The sequence below is a fragment of the Heteronotia binoei genome, chromosome 14, assembly GCF_032191835.1.
Source record: "Heteronotia binoei isolate CCM8104 ecotype False Entrance Well chromosome 14, APGP_CSIRO_Hbin_v1, whole genome shotgun sequence".
NCBI lineage: Eukaryota > Metazoa > Chordata > Lepidosauria > Squamata > Gekkonidae > Heteronotia > Heteronotia binoei.
The window spans coordinates 13,430,161-13,444,248 of record NC_083236.1 but is presented as its reverse complement, the minus strand read 5'-3'; the positions used below and the strand labels follow the sequence as shown (position 1 = coordinate 13,444,248).

At 47.2% G+C, this 14,088-nt stretch overlaps 1 protein-coding gene across 3 annotated transcripts in view; it reads right to left on the bottom strand.

The window, feature by feature from the left end:
* The window catches only part of CXXC5 (CXXC finger protein 5), a 129,713-nt gene that overhangs the window by 13,953 nt on the left and 101,672 nt on the right, over positions 1–14,088 (bottom strand). For all 3 annotated transcript variants that reach the window (XM_060253713.1, XM_060253711.1, XM_060253714.1), the window contains exon 2: positions 12,403–13,374. In XM_060253713.1, coding sequence (XP_060109696.1) covers positions 12,403–13,182 — 780 coding nt within the window. In that variant the 5' untranslated portion in view covers positions 13,183–13,374. The remainder of the gene's footprint in view (positions 1–12,402; positions 13,375–14,088) is intronic.

Here is a 14,088-nt window from a genome sequence, read left to right as displayed (position 1 = left end):
TGTTCTTCTGTGCCTCAGAGAGCGCCTCCTTCCCTGCCACAGCTGCCGTAAAGCCTTTCAGCTGCTCCTCCTGGACTCCCGCTCTTTCCAGAACAAGGTTGAATCCCTGAAGTGCACGGGGAGCTTTTGGAATGTGGATTTTAACCTGAAGGAGGTACATCTTGCTGTTTTTTAAAAAATCTATTAGATTAAGTGACCCTTATCATTTTTATTCCTGAAGATATTCGTCTGAACAAACACAGAGGTCTCACAGACAGTGCTCTGCAGCAGGCAGATGTCTCCGGGCCTCTTGCTGCACAGATATTGTGTGCGCGCGCTTGCACACGCACACACTCCGCAGGTAGGGGAACAGAGCAAGTGACCAGGCCAGGGGATCAACTCCAGGTCAGTTGCTAGGCAACACAGAAGAGGAGGATTACTAGAGCAGGAAGCAGCCACACCTGCCATGGGGGGGGGGGCTTGCTCTGAGGATTCCTGTTCCCAGATGCCTTTGTCTTTCTTGAGCTTTTGTCTTCCTTCCTTTTTATCAGATTGTCAGGAAACCAGGGCTCTTTTTGCACCTCTGAAGCAGACAGCTCCCACATCCCTCCACCCCCACACCAAAGAGATGCAGGAAACCCTTCAGACTGTCCCTAGCCTAGATCAGCATCGCTGAGCCCACTCCGGGTTGGTGCTCTGGCAACACAAGCCCTAGAAGCAGCAACACTCTTCCCTCACTCCGTCAGCGGCTGAGACAAAGGGAGCCCTTGGAGTTTGGAAGGGGGGAAATGGGAAGACTCGCATAGTCCTTCCCACGGAGCCCTCAGCCTAGCTGAGCTTTTCCCAGGCACCCGTGATCAGGGCCTTTTTTGGCAGCAGGAACTCCTTTGCCTATTAGGGCACACCCCCTTGATGTAGCCAATCCTCCAAGAGCTTACAATAGGCCTTGTAAGAAGAGCCCGGTAAGCTCCAGGAGGATTGGCTACATCAGGGCGTGGCCTAATATGCAAAGGAGTTCCTGCTACCAAAAAAGCCCTGCTCATTATAAACATTTGATGGGGTTCCTGGACCTGGAATATTGAGGTAAGGAAGTAAAGTTCACCCTTTCTCTCTCCCCCCATGGCTGAAGGGTGAGAGCACTGCTTCCTCCTAGAAGTGAGGGGGCGCTACTAAGCAGAATGAACAGTTGCCAGCCTCCAGGTGATGGCTGGAGATTCCCTGGGATTTCAACTGATCTCCAGGCAACAGAAATCAGCTCCCCTGGAAAAATGGCTGCTTTGGAAGGCGGCATGGCATTGTACCCTGCTGAGGCCCCTCCCTCCCCAAACCTCAGGCTCCACCCTCCCCCCCAAATTTCCAGGCATTTCCCAACCCAGAGCTGGCAACCCTAGGAATGGAGTTTGTTTCATTCAACATTCTGGGCCTCGACAGAAGAAGATGATGATATTGGATTTATATCCCGCCCTCCACTCCGAAGAGTCTCAGAGCGGCTCACAATCTCCTTTATCTTCCTCCCCCACAACAAACACCCTGTGAGGCGGGTGGGACTGAGAGGGCTCTCCCAGCAGCTGCCCTTTCAAGGACAACCTCTGCCAGAGCTATGGCTGACCCAAGGCCATTCCAGCAGGTGCAAGTGGAGGAGTGGGGAATCAAACCCGGTTCTCCCAGATAAGAGTCCGCACACTTAACCACTACACCAAACTGGCTATGCTATGAGGTGCTATGTGGACTTCCTATTCAGGATGATGGATTTTAAATCAAGGATGTTTGTTTGTGTGCATGTGTGCGCATTGTTAAACCAATTTAAATCAGTTTTCCTTCATGTCATTCATAACAAACGGTGGCCACATATATCACTTTGAAACAACGCAAGAGCCTTGTGGCAGCCTAGGAATATAATGCGATATTTGGGCAGCCTGCGTGCCTTCTGCACGACAGGATGAAGCTTGCTTTGTCCCAAGGGTGGCCCATGTGAAGCGAACGGCATCTTTTAAAAGCTTCTCTGTATGCACACCAAGGAGACAAAGGCAGGCTGCTGAGAGGGCGATTGCATGCCAGGAGTCTTCCAGACACAGGGGCTTCTGGGTACAGGGCAGAAGACAAGAGGACATTATTTTGAAGACTTTTTTCTGGCTGCCATGCTCACAAAGATGATCCCCACATGCTGCATAACAGGGTGGTGGGGAAACAACAGAATCCAAGGCTACACGTGCCGTGAATGGATCAGTACCCTCAGGGAGGACAATGGCCAAAGCTTGACTGTCATGCTGCATTTTAAGGAATGCATCAAGACATGTGCCTGTGCATGCATGTTAAGCACTAGCAGGCAGAGCTGGTAAGATTGAGGCTTTTCCCCCTATTTCAGTCACAGCCATTTTTCCTTCTCGATTATGTTAGCTATGTGTGCACAGATAAAGCCGGTGATCACTTTATACCTGATCCCTAGACTAATTTATGCAAGGCTATGGAAAGAGAAGATTATTCCTACTAGAGAAGGCTGGTTGCTTAAAATTAAACAACGGTTTCATTTGTTTAAAGCAATTGCCCCTCAAGTTGTACATGGACAACAAGGGAAGGTTTAGAATGAGAGCGTTACTTATTTGGGGAAGTGATGAAGTTGGTACTCGTGAGTTATGCCAGGCTTATTTTTCTATTTATATATAAATGTGAAATTCTATATTTTTTTTAAAAAAAATTGGAAAGTAAAAAAAACCCCCAAGAATTGAAGAACTGCAGATTTATACCCCGCCCTTCTCTCCAAATCAGAGACTCAGAGCGGCTTACAATCTCCTTTACCTTCCTCCCCCACAACAGACACCCTGTGAGGTGGGTGGGGCTGAGAGTGCTTTTTACAGCAGCTGCCCTTTCAAGGACAACCTCTGCCAGAGCTATGGCTGACCCAAGGCCATGCCAGCAGGTGCAAGCGGAGGAGTGGGGAATCAAACCCGGTTCTTCCAGATAAGAGTCCATGCACTTAACCACTACACCAGACTGGCTCTCTGTTAGAGCTATGGCTGACCCAAGGCCATTCCAGAAGGTGCAAGTGGAGGAGTGGGGAATCAAACCCGGTTCTCCCAGATAAGAGTCCGCGCATTTAACCACTACACCGAACTGGCTCTCTGTTGTTGTAGTGACTGTGTAAATTTGCATCTGTTCATGTAAACTATGACATGGAAACGTTTTGGTCATCCACAGATGCCCCCAGCCGCATCACAAGCCCTTTCCTTGCCTGCAATCAGTGAGAGCAGACCTTAGACCCACCAAAAGGTGGGCTGTGTGGTACATTCTTAGCTGCCAGGCAGATGCTGCATCCACCTGTGGCTCCAATCCCTTGCTAGGACAAAAAATTCCACACACACCCCAATCAGTTTTGTGCAGCCCTAGACGCCCAACGAGTAGGCTGCAAGGTTTCAGTCCTTCTCCTGGAAAGCGCTTGAGTTTCACACTCTGCGGAAGGGCTCTGGTAGCAGAAGGGGCCACAAACAGAAGTCCGTGGGCATGTACAATGTGTGTAACTGTGTGTACTTTCTCAGGTGCTGCTGTTGTGAAACTTGAGCTGCTGGGGTGACTGAGGCCCTCAATGCATGGTTAACACTGACGTCCTGCTGGCAAATGGGCAATAACAGAAGAAATGTCGCTACTTGTGTGCCTTCTCTCATTTCTACAGCTCTCGCTGTGCATTTTCTTTTGCTGCAGGGGAATACATGTGGTTATATGACCCTGTTATGAAGCACCAACCACTAAGACAACTGGCCCACAAGACCAACCTTCTCATTCCTTAGAGCTGCTTGGCCATTGCTCACTCTATCCCAAATGGGGCTGGATCCCTACTTTTGCAATGGGAGAATAGCCAATCACAAATCTAAGGGCCTCTTTCCCATGGTTCAGCCTGCAAAGGGGAAAACCCGCAATGTATTTTTCCCCCTTCAGCAAGAGCCACAAGCCTCTGGGCGGAAACGTGCCTGAATTGCATTTGATGTTACGAAATACAGAAATGCGAGTCCTGCCATCCTTACCCGCTGCAAGACTGAAGGGGGGGAGGGAGTGGGTCCCAGGATGGGGACCACAGATCCATGATATAAAGGCCGACGCTAAGGGGGTGGCCCTGCTCAGACAGAAAAGCAGGAGGTCAATGTTGCCATTAAATAAATGCTGCTGAAAACTGCAGTTCCATCTCAATCACCTTAGTGACAGCTGGCGATGCAAAACGGGCAACTTTGTTGTGCCGTTGTCCTGCTCGTTTCCTCTCTCACACACACACCCCAGACAGCACCCAGTGACGCAGAGGAAGGGCAGGGAAACACACTGTGAGGACTTCACTCCGCTCTGCATTTCGCATCAATAACGATTACAAAAGGCTGCTCTTGGAAGCCATGAGGCTGCTGCAAGGTCTGATTTCAGTACTGGATGCCAATTGTGAGGGGGGGGGGGGTTCCCCCCAAAGGGCAAAAAAAAACTAACACAAGATGTGATAGTGCCAGTAAAGTGTGATGGAAGACCAGTGCAAGTTGCCCTTCCCACAGCCTTTCAGCTGCTCTTTCTCTCTCTCTCTCAGCCTCCACAACCCCACTGAGCGGACTTAAAGCTCCAAGAACCCCCCTCCCCTCTTGGAGTGAAGGAGTGACTACTGGCCCTGAAGGAGCTCAGAAGATGAGCAACAATGGATAATGTGGTGGGAACAGTCTAAAAACTGTCTTCCTAGAAACCCTTCATCTTAAAAGCCTGGCTGCCAGAACATCCATATACTTCAGCAGCTGTCTCTAAATCCCCCCTCAGCCTTTTGCTCTATTACCCAACTGAGCTTATTTTACAGCAAGAAAGGTTTTTGGTTTTTTTTACCTCCTTTACTTGCAATAAACCAAATTGCAACTATTGTTCCCCCCCCCCCTCCCTATGGTGGCAATTCCAGGGGAAGAGTGCTTTCCATGAACTCAGGGAACACGGTCGTCTGCACACTGACTCAGAGGTGTCCCGCTGTGTTCAGGAAGCTTCCCGCTGACACGGAGGCACAGGATTCGAAGAACTTACTGAAGTGGAGCCTACCATACCCTTCCACTCCACTGAATTTAGCGATTAATGTAATTATTTAAATACTTATACCCAACGTTGCTTTTGCATCCATTTTGAAGCCTTCCTCCAATCTAAGGAGACTTTCAATTTAATTACACTGGAGGAAGAGCGACTTAAGTTAGACAAAAATTCCTTAGGCCAAAGGAATGCTCTTTGGAGGACAGCTGAACCAACCACGCTATTGTGTCTTCTATCTCCATACATTTTTTTTTTTTACTTCTCTTACATTACATTACATTACATTGCCAATTGTGTACCAGGTTCGTTACAAGGTGCTGGTTATCACCTATAAAGCCCTATATGGCCAAGGACCTGCCTACCTCAGGGACCGCCTCTCTCCATATGTTCCCCAGAGGGCACTGCGTTCCAGTTCACAAAATCTTTTGGAAATCCCTGGGCCTAAGGAGGCCAAACTTAAAACAACTAGGGAGTTGGCCTTCTCCATAAAAGCGCCCCAATGGTGGAATCAGCTACCGGAGGAGGTGCGGGCTCTGCGGGACCTCAACCAGTTCCGCAGGGCCTGCAAAACCGTCCTCTTCCAAGAAGCCTTCAAGATGTGACCAGACTGAATATTACGCTGCCTGTATAAATAGAGACTGTAGCACCACCATATAGTTTTTAGCTTTTTAACATTAATTTATATTTGTATCCGTATTTGTATTTATATTGTGAATTGATTTTACCTGTATTGTCATATCATGATACTATATCATGACAGATTGTAAGCCGCCCTGAGCCTGCCCCGGCGGGGAGGGCGGGGTATAAATAAAACTTATTATTATTATTATTATTATTACACAGCAACCCATTTCTTCTTACCTCAAAATATGCCTTGGCCTTACTTGAGAGCAGCTTGTCTCCTGCTTTTGGAATGTCTGTTCCAACTGGGAACAATCCTTTGAACAATTCAGTTGGCGGAGTTTAAACCATTTGAATTTCCCAGCCAATTATGGAGTACAAAACCAACCAAAGGCCAGATATTCCCATTGCTTTGCAGCATTATTCAACTTTCCCCACACTTCAATAATGCAGGGATAAAAAAAAAAGAGAAATAATTTAGTCTAGCACACTTTGCAGAATCAATTTCCCTGCTTTGGGGCTTCTTTAGGAGAGATGGACCTTTCTCTCTCCCCTTTTCCAGATCACTGACTCAGCAAATTAGAACAAGAATATAATTTAGCAATACAGCAGTTTTGGAAAGATACCAATCCCCCCCCCCATCACCACCACCCCAGATCGATCCCCCCCTCCTAAAAAGTATTAATTCCAATCTGATGCTAATTGAAAAACTTTGAATGTGGCTAATAAGACAGCAAGTTATCTTATCCTTGGAGTAACTATCACTGTCTCCACTGGGACTGTGATGTTTATAGCCTTCAACAACTTCACAGAAAATATCTGAAGGAGGAAAGGAAGCAAGGCCCGGTAACACAATGTTGACACAACATAGATTAAGTGGGACTGAGATGGGACTTCATCAGAAGTTGCAGCTCCTTGAAATTACTTAGCTGTCCAGATCACAGACCAGTCACCCTCAACACAGTGGAGATATCAGGATGAAGACTAGAAATGAGCCGGAACCCCTATGCGGCTGCCGGGGAAAGGGTGGCGCTTCCAGCACCACACTTATGATGAGGAAGAAAGCTGGCCACGGTGTGCTCCATGGTATGCCCACTCGCCCTGTAAAGGAGTTGGGACACATCTATGCAGACTACCAGGTGCACATTCTGGATCCGAGATTAAATTACCACGTAACAGTGTTGGGGAGAGAGATGGTACCCAACCCTACAATCACCATGAAACCGGGGCCTTCCTGCAGACTCTGACTGGACTTCTTCACAACCCGGAGATGAAACTTAAGAGTTGCCAATGCTGGCACAGGAAATCAACAGGGTATTATGCCATAGAGTTAACCACCTCTATAGCTTGGAGATCAATTATGGGAGAATACCAGGCTTGGCCTGGGAGATGGCAACCCTAGAACATCTAGTTGGCAGGGAGAATTAATCCACAACTATGCAGCAAATCCTAGCTCACAGCTGCTCTGTTGATATGTGAGCCCCTTAAATATAAACACAGCTACCAAAGTCATGGATGCTGCAGCTTCTGCGAAAAGGCAGTGGGAGGGGCAATATGGAGTGGAGAAGGGATGGGGAGGAGGTGCTTAAACTTCCACAGTTCAATGCACCTGCCCTGGCTTCCAGGTACACATTTACCCTGGCAGACAGGAATCCAGAACCCATCCAGGCTAAAAACAGTGGACATGAGATGAAAAGCAGGAAGCAAGGAGAGAATTAAGTGTATCCTTCCCTGGCAGTGGCAACTGGAGCACAGCAGCATCTAGTTCTGCCAGAAGACTCCTGCTTCTGCTGCCTTCATGGTCTTCTGTACTATTATTTAGGGAACATCGCAAGCATGATGTTGTCCCTAAAGTTGTACATAAACATATGGAGACAAGAACTGGATTTTTAGGATCTGGAACACAACTTTCAACTGAGAAGAAGAAGAAGGAGGAGGAGGAGGAGAAGGAGAAGAAGAAGGAGAAGAAGAAGGAGAAGAAGAAGAAGAAGGAGAAGAAGAAGAAGAAGAAGAAGAAGAAGAAGAAGAAGAAGAAGAAGAAGAAGAAGAAGAAGAAGGAGAAGGAGAAGGAGAAGGAGAAGGAGAAGAAGAAGAACAAGAAGAAGAAGAAGAAGATATTGGATTTATATCCCGCCCTCCACTCCGAAGAGTCTCAGAGCGGCTCACAATCTCCTTTCCCTTCCTCCCCCACAACAGACACCCTGTGAGGTAGATGAAGATAATGGATTTATATCCCGCCCTCCACTCCGAAGAGTCTCAGAGCGGCTCACAATCTCCTTTCCCTTCCTCCCCCACAACAGACACCCTGTGAGGTAGATGAAGATAATGGATTTATATCCCGCCCTCCACTACGAAGAGTCTCAGAGCGGCTCACAATCTCCTTTACCTTCCTCCCCCACAACAGACACCCTGTGAGGTAGATGAAGATATTGGATTTCTATCCCGCCCTCCACTCCGAAGAGTCTCAGAGCGGCTCACAATCTCCTTTACCTTCCTCCCCCACAACAGACACCCTGTGAGGTAGATGAAGATATTGGATTTCTATCCCGCCCTCCACTCCGAAGAGTCTCAGAGCGGCTCACAATCTCCTTTACCTTCCTCCCCCACAACAAACACCCTGTGAGGTGGGTGGGGCTGGAGAGGGCTCTCACAGCAGCTGCCCTTTCAAGGACAACCTCTGCCAGAGCTATGGCAGACCCAAGGCTATTCCAGCAGGTGCAAGTGGAGGAGTGGGGAATCAAACCCGGTTCTCCCAGATAAGAGTCCGTACACTTCATCACTACACCAAACTGGCTCTCCGGTGAAAAGCTCCCAGTGGAAAGCAGGTGAACAGCTTCCCATTACACCCCATAAATCTGAGCATGCCAGCACCTCCACGGGGCCCTAGAAACTAAAAGGACAGCACCAAAACCACTCTTCAGAAAGTCTGGTATGCTTGCCTCAACGTCTAGGAAACAAAGTAAAAATCCACCAGGCACTGAAGAGGAGATGATATAAATGTCCTTAACTTTTCTAGTGATTAATTTACTGGCAGCATTTCAGTCCTTACTTTGTTCTGCAGGCATTTCAGATGCATCCGATTCTTCAATTCCATCCTTTCTTTTGAAATCCTTCCTAACATAATTGCCATAAGCACTGTTTTTCGTAACAACCCATTCAAATTCCCAGGAAGAGACGCGGCTATGCTTTCCTAAGGCAGATTTCAGCAGTCTTTCCAAAGTCAAGACCCACAGACAAGAAGCATTTGCTCCGGGAAAAGGCTACAGAGGCTTCCAAGAAACTCAGCTGCTAGACAGAGTCAAGACAGGCCAAAGTCTGTAAAGAGATGCCCCTGATTCCTCCTCCTAAGGACGCTTCCTGGCAAGAAAAACCCTGCAAACAATATTTAACATCTTGACATGGGTCATGTTCTTTTTCTAAAAAATGTAACGGGGGGAGGGTACTGCCATTTCCACAAATCTACTTCTTGACAAAAATAAGTACCTTAAGAATTATACTATAATGCCCAGAAATGGTCTGGAATTCGTCATCCTTTAAGAAATCCTTGATTGTCAAACTTTTGACGGCTGCAAAAACAACGATAGCGCAGTCCGGGAAAAACCCTAACAAATTGTCACTTGATACTTGGCTTCTTAAAGTCTGGGAACACATCATAACGGACAAAATTCAGGCAGCTCTAGATCACAATTACCCCTATCAGGCCTATTCTAGGTATCTGGCAACTTGGCTTCCTATCTTGGAAAAACTCGACAGCGATCCGTTTTATATTAATTCCTATACTAAAAACAAAACGTATAAAGATTTTTTATTGTTATAGAGGAATGTCGTAATAACTAATTATATTTACATTATATTATTTTAGCTCTTTCCTTTATTTTATTTTATTTTATTGTCCTGTAATAATTTAAATATTAATATTTTAGGAGATTGTCTTGATTTTTATTTTATGCCTTTGTTAAATTTTTTGATTAAGTTTATGATGATATTTTTGGTGATATTATCTGTAAGTTTTCCAGTTCTATACTGATTGTAAGTTATATCTATATCCCAATAAAACTGTTTAAACTTAAATATATATATATATATATATATATATAGCCCAGAAATATATTAACATGCTTATTGAACATATGAACATATGAAGCTGCCTTATACTGAATCAGACCCTTGGTCCATCAAAGTCAGTATTGTCTACTCAGACTGACAGCGGCTCTCCAGGGTCTCAAGCTGAGGTTTTTCACACCTATTTGCCTGGACCCTTTTTTGGAGATGCCAGGGATTGAACCTGGGACCTTCTGTTTACCAAGCAGATGCTCTACCACTGAGCCACCGTCCTTCCTCTTATTAGCCTGCATCTGCGGGTTGAACAAAAGGGAGAGTGATGCACCAGTGACAACAGCGTTTTCCGTTGCATGCACAAGATCCCCAGTTCAATCGCCAACATCATTAGTTTTAAGAGCTTGCATGTCCTCACTTGCAGCAGACAGTAGCCCTGTTCATGTCACAGTGAATGCAACACATGTGTACACATTTGTTGGTAAGAAATTGACGATGTGTGCTCATTTTACAAATGAAACCAGGGAACGGTCCCTAAATGTGGAGTTTAAATCACAAGTTCTGGTGTCAAATGTGTTGACTGCAACACAAAAAGGAGGAAGAGGTTGGATTTATACCCCGCCCTTCACTACCTGAAGGAGTCTCAGAGCAACTTACAGAACCCTTCCCCTTCCCACAACAGGCAGCTTGTGAGGTAGATGAGGCTGATAGTTCTGATGGAAACTGCTCTGACAGAGTTGTGACTGACCCAAGGTCACTCCAGCAGCTGCATGTGGAGGAGTGGGGAATCAAACCCGGTTCTCCACACACTTAAGCACTACACCAAACTGGCTCAACACATGAATCAGGTGTTGCACTGGATGTGGACTGGATGTGCATTCACTGTAACTTGTGTAGAGAGTGAGTCGGAGAGGCAGCCTCACATATTCAGATGCTAAGCCAGACTTCATAACCAATCTGTGGAGGTCACTAGAATGATCCACTGCATTCCGTGTAATTTTGGGAGAGGCCAGCAGTAATGGTGTTTTGTTTCTAACACTCTGTGTTGCCTCCTACATCAAGCTGAAAATTAACTTGGAAAGGAGATTAATTCGTTTTAAAATGAATGAGCTTCCCTTGCTAGAAGAAACAAATGTAGGAAAGGGACAATGGATCAGGTTGTGCCAGCTCTGGGTTGGGAAATCCCTGGAGATTCTGGGGGTAGAGCCTGGGGGTGGGGTTTGGGAAGGGGAGGCACCTGAGCAGAGTAGAATTGCCAGAGAGCCCACCCCCCCAAAAGCAGCCATTTTTCTCCAAGGGAACCAATCTTGATTGCCAACTATAATAGTAAGAGATCTCCAGGTGCCACCTGGAGGTTGGGAGCCCTAACTCAACTGTCAAGTAAGGAGAGCCTTTTTCTCTCCCAGGGTTACAAAAGGCATGAGCATCAAAGCCTAGTTCTTACAAAGACCAGATTATTAGCTAAATCCAGGGCTTTTTTTGTAGCAGGAACTCCTTTGCATATTAGGCCACACACCCCTGATGTAGCCAATCCTACAAGAGTTTACTGTAGGCCCTGTACTAAGAGCCCTGTAAGCTCCAGGAGGACTGGCTACATCAGGGGTGTGTGGCTTAATATGCCAATTAGTTCCTGCTACAAAAAAAGCCCAAGCTAAATTTGTGTATGGACTGTGCCACTTCAGTCTGCAGGTGGATTCACAGGATGGGATGTTGTCCTACTCAGGGCAGGATATATGGACATATGAAGCTGCCTACTGAATCATACCCTTGGTCCATCAAAGTCAGTATTGTCTACTCAAACTGGCAGCGGCTCTCCAGGGTCTCAAGCTGAGGTTTTTCACACCTATTTGCCTGGACCCTTTTTTGGAGATGCCGGGGACTGAACCTGGGACTTTCTGCTTACCAAGCAGATGCTCTACCACTGAGCCACCGCCCCTCCCCAGCTCTGACAGAGCTATTACTGACGGGGAAGAACGTTCCTAGAGATAACAACTCGGTACATCACTGTGGCAAAGAGAATGAGCTTTGAGTCCAGAAGTTCTCTGACTCAGATCTTACCACAGCTATAAACCCACTGGCTGACTTCAGGCAAACCCACTCGCTCAGGCCTCCCCCCCCACATCTGCACTAATAATACTGGCCTACTTTACAGGACTGTTGTACGGATTACAACAAGCTGAAGTATGTCAAGTGCTCTGCATCCTCTCGACACATTAGTTAAGTACTAAATATTATTTGTTATTATATAAAAAGCTAGCATTTTGGGGAAACAGCTAGGCTACAGCCCTTTGCCCTGGAATGCTATTTTCTTTGGTGGGGGTGGAATATTATTTTTGTCTAGATGCATTCCATCATGTGATACACGCATACCGCCCCCCTACAATCTGCGGTGGTTCTCACTGGTTGTAAGAATCAAGTCTAAGGTTCAAACAACTGAAGAGAGGTCCTGCAAAGGACAGAGAGAGAACCCCCTTAGCCATTCCAAGGAAGCCCCCCACCCCTCCTCGCAGACCATGTTACTTCTGGTTACCAGTCAGAATAGCAGGCCTGTGTAACAGGTGAGAAGACTGGATCGTTATGTGCAGTATCAAAAGGTAAGAACTGCTAAGAGCTATGGACCCCCGGCCACTCCACTTCCAATTCTCATCAGTGGGGATTCTGGTTCCATACACAGCTGCAGTGGGAGACCCAGAGAGCTGCTTGACCAAACCCAATTACCTCCAGTGCAGCAGAAGGCTTCTTTTTAAGTTCCTCACATTTTCGGAATTTGCAAATCTGGTGCCCAGTTTTACGGTTCCTACAGCTGCTGCACTGCTCACAGTTTATCCGTCTTCTGCACGGAGGGCACATGCCACACCGTTTCCGTTTCTTTTTCCCTGAATTGATGGCAGATGCCAACTCGTTCTGCATTGGGTACTCTGCTAAGCCAGCCATATGGAGTGCGCTCTCCGCCAGAAACACGCCAGCAGGGGTCATAATGAAAAGGCCAGGGTTGATTGGAAAAGCCCCCAGGTAAGGAAAATCGGACGGGCTGTTCATCGTCTCTGCCGCCGAAACCGCTTCCATGTCGGAGATGCCCGTCCCGTGGTCATTAGGCAGGGGAATGTGCTCCTGGACGACTCTTTTGAGCAGCTCCGTCGACTGGGCAAACTGCTGCAAGATGCTCTGTCCTTCTGCAGAAAGATCTGATTTGCTCAGCAGGTCGGAGATGCTTTTGTGCTTTGAGGTAGAGTTGCTTTTATCCAGAGCGGCTTCATTGCCATTGGCTAGGGGCGCACCTTTCTCGGAATGTTCACTTAATGAGCTGGTGCTACCAAACGTGGAGTAGTGGGAAAGCGGGCGGGACTTCTTAAGACTTTTGTTCAAAGGTTCGCTGATTATCCCACTTTTATTCCTCCTTTCCGAATTGGCCGAGGGCTGAGAGTCATTTGGGCTGCTGTTTTTTTCCAATAAGCCCGGCTTGATACCGGGGGATTGATGAGAGCCAGGCTCAGACATCTTTTTTTTTAACAAAAGCAAGAGACCCAATAACAGAACAAGCCCTGTTCGCTGTGGGAAAACAACCAAGCAACAGAGTAATAATCCTAAAACCCCCCCAAAAAAAGGTTTGGGAAGGAACCAGGTCTGTCTTCAGTGCGGTCCCAAGGCCATAATTGTCTCTTGTAGGTGTCCTATATAATACGCTCAGCTCTGGAAGTAAAAAAGGGGACAAGTTAGTCAACGGTATCTGCAAAAGCAAAGGAGCTCTTGCGCTAGTTTTCACAGCCCCTCTTCTCCCAACTGTTCTACTCCCCCACTCCCTCAAGGACAGTAAGAGGCCCAAAGAGGCAGAGTTTAATCTTGTTGGGGGGTCTTGTGGTTGGTCACTGCTTAGCCATACAGCCGTGCAGAGGCAGCAAGTGCTGGAGACAAAGCATGTACGAAGGCATGGAACGAAACCAGGGGACTGATAAGCTCCCTGGGCGGCACGCTTCTCCCACCCCCAGCCCCGCAGGTAGCAGGAGGGGCCTCCCTTTCCCCATTTCCTTTGTCAATATTTGCATACCTGGTCAGGACAATGAGCTGGCCTCATCCTGAAGCAACGGGAAGCAGCCGCTTAGGGCAGCCAGTTCCCAGAGGGCCATTTCTGTCCCCCCAACCTCTTTTTTCCTATGTATCATTAGAAACAGGAGATATCATGGGCGCGTATATATGCAGAATTGCCTCAGACCACTGCTGAATTAAATGGATTTTTAATTCCACGGGCACACCTATTCATTATGGTTCATCTATTATTGAAGTGACAAACACTGGTCTACGGCTGCGACGCAAGGGAAAGGACCACGTCGCACACCGAGCGGTGCACAAAATGCAGAAACAAAAACAATGCCCTGCTATCAACGCCACAAGCTCCAAATGGTCAAA